Source organism: Fulmarus glacialis, unplaced genomic scaffold, assembly GCF_000690835.1.
Source record: "Fulmarus glacialis isolate BGI_N327 unplaced genomic scaffold, ASM69083v1 scaffold38719, whole genome shotgun sequence".
Classification (NCBI taxonomy): Eukaryota; Metazoa; Chordata; class Aves; order Procellariiformes; family Procellariidae; genus Fulmarus; species Fulmarus glacialis.
The window spans coordinates 258-5,414 of NW_009234573.1; the positions used below are offsets into that span (position 1 = coordinate 258).

Genomic DNA, 5,157 nt, shown 5'->3' on the forward strand with positions numbered 1-5,157 from the left:
TCTCTTCTTTTGCTTGAGCAAGTTTTTCTAGCGAGAAAGAAGAAAAAACCAAGACTTAAAAACCACAGTATTTTACTGCCTTTTGTCTTTAAATAACAAACGTGATTACTTACCTTCACATCCATGACAACACTATAACTGCATCCGTAAAACAGGGCCAATTTTTTTTGGTAATTGCTCTCATGTAGTGAGGTTTTTGAACACTTTTTGTGTGCAATGTGACAGACTTGTATTTTAATTTAACGTGATTTATAGAACATGTGCTTCAGAGTTTTCATTGTCCTGAGAATTTTTAACCAGACGGACGGAGCACAAGTACACAGCGAGCGCGCTCACAGCTTTTCACTGCCACACACCTCCTTGGGAACACTAGAATTCCGGTGTTTGCCAGCGCGTCGGGTCCTGCCCCGGCTGACAGGGACACCTGTGCTGACTGCATCTGCCTGTCCCCGGCGTGAGGAGCTGAATGTATTTTCAGTGTCATTACCACTGTATTTGAGGTGAATTAAAAGGAAATAAGCCCCAAAAGCTGAAGGGTAGAGGTATCTTGTTTTTATTGAGCTCAGTTCTTACAGAGGAGATTGAAGGCTCGCTTGTGGAAGTTGCACAGAAGGGACAGGTATTGCAGGCAAGAAAAGCTTAAGAAATGCAGCGAGTCAGAGCGGCCCCCCGTGGGTGCAGATCACAAAGAGGTCATGTCATTGAGAGCATGGTCCAGCTCCTCGCTGATCGCTTTGTACTTCAGCTTCTGCGCGTACAGCTCGTCTGTCGGTCACGAGGGCAGAAGGCACGTTTCAGCAAGAAATGCAGAAAAACAGTCCAGAGGGAGAGGCACACAGTAGAGACACGAAGACAGTCAGAAGGCAGCGGCCAAAGCAGTTGAGGAAAACAAAAGAAGAGAGGAGATGCGTAACTGAGTATCGGTATGAAAGCAAAAGATCCACACAGCTGCCAGGTCAGAACCTTCACCTATGTCTCCTTTTTTTTTAATCTCTCAAAATTATTTTTCAGTAATCAGATTAAGTAGAGTTGTGATCTTGTTATTAACAGAAAGAGCCCTCGCGTCCATGTATCTGTGAGTTGGCCAAAATCAGGTTATCGTTACCGACATTTTGAAAGAGAACCTCTTTCAGGAAAACTTCCTCCGGCCAGGAGATAGCCCGCGGGACAGACATGTCCATCGCGCCCATCTACCAGTATGCCTCACAAGTACTTCTGTCCTTTCCCAATAAAATCCAATACCCACTCCTAGAATTTTGTTTTCTGATTTTAAATTGAACACTTTTAAATGAAACTTGAGTAATTTCATACCTTCCAGGTCATCAATAGACTTTTCCAGTTTGGCAACTGTTCTCTCCGCAAATTCAGCACGAGTTTCAGCCTAAAAAAAATTAAATAGAGTAATTGGATGCTGTTAAAAAATGATGCCAAAATACAGCGTGGGGATGGACAAACTTACTTCTTTAAGCTTGTCAGAGAGAATCTTGATTTCTTCTTCGTATTTATCTTCTTTTTCCGAGTACTGTGAAAACAATAAACACTCTTTAAGGGATGTTGTAACAACAATAATAAATGTTTATGAAACCGCAACCTGTTTATAACCACTTTTCCTTTTACAACAGCTGCAAACACCCTTTCCATACTTCTCTTCAAGACATTTCGGACTGGTTCATAAACCATCATTTTAGGACTGGGGATGTCCAAGTTCCTTCATGTGTCACCTTACACCTCAACGGGCTTACTTTCTCGTGCAGCACAGAAATAGCTGAATGTGCAAGAGAACAGGAAGCCTTCCATACCAATTTAGACTAGCCAGAAACAACTGTTTAATGAAATCAAGAGTTTTAACAATTTTCATTACTGAGGGCAAAAACCACGAGAGCAAGCTCAGAAAATCAAGAGCAGTCAGCAGCATACTGGTGTGGGAAACGGAGATTTAGGTCCTGGTTTGATAATTGTCAGATTACCGACTTGGGTTTGGGCAGAACTGGTTCAGCATTATCAACAGTCTCTGTTAAAACAGGCAGTCAGCCAAACCCTTTCACTTTCTTTGTATTTCTGTATTATTTCTATGGATTTTAACTACAAGTTTTGACTTCGCACCTATCCTTTAGTTTACGGAAAGAACCAACCTTTTCTGATTGAGCTTCCAAAGACTTCAGGTTGTTAGTGACATTCTTTAGTTCCTCTTCAAGGTCACTACATTTACTATAGGGGGGAAAAAAAAGTATATATTACTACTGTCCCTGTTATGACTTAATTTAATTTTCAAGAGGGATGAAATAATGATTAAGTCTGAAAGGCGAAAATTGGGTATATAGGGTAGAAAAAAGCTTTTCTACATATACTACATGCCTGCCTACCAGTAGATTTTTCTAATGAAATACAGCTTTGAGCTTTACTGTACTCTAAACTGCTTCTGTGTAGCTGAAGTTACTCACACTTCAGACACCTCTGCACGCTCTTCAGCTCTTTCCAGTTCACCCTCCAAAATCACCAGTTTACGGGCAACCTGTAAAGAGAAAATAGCTGTATCAAGCTAATCTGTAATTTCTTACACGTTTCTCTCAAGCACTACGCTCGTGCTTTCCTTCTGAATGATGGAATTAGGTTAAAACATACATGCACAGATGTCACAGACTTTTTCCCCAAATAAATTCGATTTTGCAGTGTTCTTAGCATTCAGTAAGGTGCTGCTGAAGTCACTATTAAAATTACTCCTTTTTGGGAACATTCCAATGTCAGACCATCACACAGTGAAGAGCGTACAAAGAATGACTAGACTGAAGAGTAACAAAGTTATTCACAGTTCTCCCGTATGTTTAATCATTTCCTTATCCCTTTTACCTCTTCATATTTGCGGTCAGCTTCTTCAGCAATGTGCTTAGCCTCCTTCAGTTGCATTTCCTGAATTTCCATTTTCTCTTCATCTTTCATTGCTCTGTTCTCAATCACCTTCATTCCTCTGCAGAAGTCAAAGCAAGTGTGTTTAATGTAGAAGCATTTTAGCACTTTTATCTCAAAGGTCCTAAAGTGGAATTCAGTATTTGTAACCAAAAAGTGGCCCATTATGACCATACTGTCATGTTCTTCAAGGCTAACAGAATTACTCATTCAAGCTTATAAAAAAGTTGAGTCTCTGACCTGCAATTCACATTAGCACATGCAGATACTAAATTATACAGGAATATTTTATTCATATCTATTCAATTTTTTACAAAAAAAGAAAGAAAAAAAAGAGGAAACATACCTCTCACTCTCATCCGCTGCTTTCTCAGCCTCCTCCAGTTTCTGCAAGGCTGTGGCCAGCCGCTCCTGGGCACGATCCAACTCCTCTTCCACGAGCTGGATACGTCTGTTCAGAGCTGCCACCTCACCTTCAGCCTGTATGAAATACAACCACCCCAAACTGAGGTTACGTACGAGCCACTTGCTGGCTGACAAATGTTCTCAACTAATCAGTTTTCCTTAAAACTGCAAAGGCTTCTCCTTGGTATATGCAGGGAAGCTCGAGGAACCTTTCTGTCTCTGCTTTTTGTTTGTTTCAACTATGGCATCTCAGGAATTTCAAGGTATGGAGTATGTGCTTCTCCTTTCTTTTTTAATGGTACTTATCATTCCTGCCATACAAAAAAGGATTAGACACTGATTGCCAACTATTTTCAGATCACTTCGGATCCACCCATAGGATTCAAAAGTTAAAACTCGAACTTTTTCCATAATGGCTTGTTCCAAAAACCTCACAGTTGATTTTTATGTTCTTGGTTTCATCACAGATTGCAGCAATATCCTGTCTAGCACACTGCTGAAGTTAAAGCCACCTCATTATCCGTTATGGGCTCCTTTGCCTGAAAATGCTATATAATCTTTACGCGGTCAGCTGGGCAGATACAGTTGGCCTCAGCATGGGAGAGTCAGTCGTCTTTGTAACATAAATAGGGCAAAATTAGGTATGTTCTTAAAATAAGTTTCCTTTTCCATTGCTTCCTGTGGTACTTAAGGAACTAGGCAGAAAGCATTTCTTAATAATATTTGTTTATATATTATAGATTAAACTGCACAGTAATTGGAAACACTATTAACGTTTAAAAAACAGACTAGGTAACAAATGGAGAGGTTGGGAGAAATGCAATCAGACAATAAGAACAAATCGGTGTCCGTACATACATTGTGTTTATTAACATATGGCTCCTTTAATTGCTTGTTATTTGAAGGAAAATAAACCCCTACTTTAGTAACTGGCAGGTTTGCGCACTTAATTGTCTCCAAATCTGAGCATGATTGCTATGTATAAGATTAGCTTTTTTTTTTTAAAAAAAAACACTTTTTATGGGCGATAGATCCTGGAAGGGCAGTTGTTTTATGCTTTGTGTTAAACACTTTGAAAAAATACTTGTTTTGCTGCAGCTTCTCAAATTTGGTTACTGACCGCTCCTCCTAAGCTGGAGGAAGTGGTTTCCATTCATAGCTGTACCATCTTGGAAAGGATTTCAGTGACTGATCCAAATGGAAGCTGACCCAGGATTCCTCTAGTCATAAATTACCCAGCATTTAATTTGTTTTCTACCCACTGCTGTGTGTTTAACTTTCTCGATTTACACACAATGCATCGATCATGTAGAAAACTGGCATCTGTTACGTGGCAGTCTGCAACGCCTTCCACTAGACGGGACACTTTTAAAGTCAAATTTTAATGAAGCAAGATTCCAAAGCTATGGAGACGGGGCCACTGGGAAGCTGGAGTTAAGTCTGGCTCCACCTCTCCCAGAAGCAGCCCGCAGTCCTTATACGGTAAAACTAACTCGCTGACATGTGATAAAATAGCAGGAAGATGCCGGGAAAGCTGATCACACACAAATCTAAGTGAAACCAGCTGTCCAGCCCCGGGAGAGCCGCACGCTAGTGGAGAGTTCTCATTTCTCTGTGAAAACCAGGAGGGAAAGTTATTTTCCAGCAGTTCGGACATTTCCCAGCTGTACTGGAGCCAGTGGTGCGGCGCCGAGAGGCGGGAACTCCCGCTCGTTGTCATGCAGCGCTTTTTCCTAATTAAACAGCCATTTCCTACTAAACTCTCAACCGCTTCCCGATGCCGATCGGTGCTCGCAACGCCTTTTCCGAAGGGAACGGCCCCAAAGCGCGATAAGCAGCGGGCGCCGG

The 5,157-nt window shown here is 41.3% G+C and overlaps 1 protein-coding gene across 1 annotated transcript in view; it reads right to left on the reverse strand.

The window, feature by feature from the left end:
* The window catches only part of LOC104082532 (tropomyosin alpha-4 chain), a 4,710-nt gene extending 93 nt beyond the window's left edge, over positions 1–4,617 (reverse strand). The window contains exons 1-8 of the mRNA XM_009585691.1: positions 4,600–4,617; positions 3,251–3,384; positions 2,848–2,965; positions 2,442–2,512; positions 2,133–2,208; positions 1,460–1,522; positions 1,312–1,381; positions 7–27 (exon numbers count right to left, since the gene is read on the reverse strand). Of these exons, the coding sequence (XP_009583986.1) occupies positions 7–27; positions 1,312–1,381; positions 1,460–1,522; positions 2,133–2,208; positions 2,442–2,512; positions 2,848–2,965; positions 3,251–3,384; positions 4,600–4,617 (571 nt within the window). The remainder of the gene's footprint in view (positions 1–6; positions 28–1,311; positions 1,382–1,459; positions 1,523–2,132; positions 2,209–2,441; positions 2,513–2,847; positions 2,966–3,250; positions 3,385–4,599) is intronic.
* Positions 4,618–5,157: the final 540 nt, after the last annotated feature.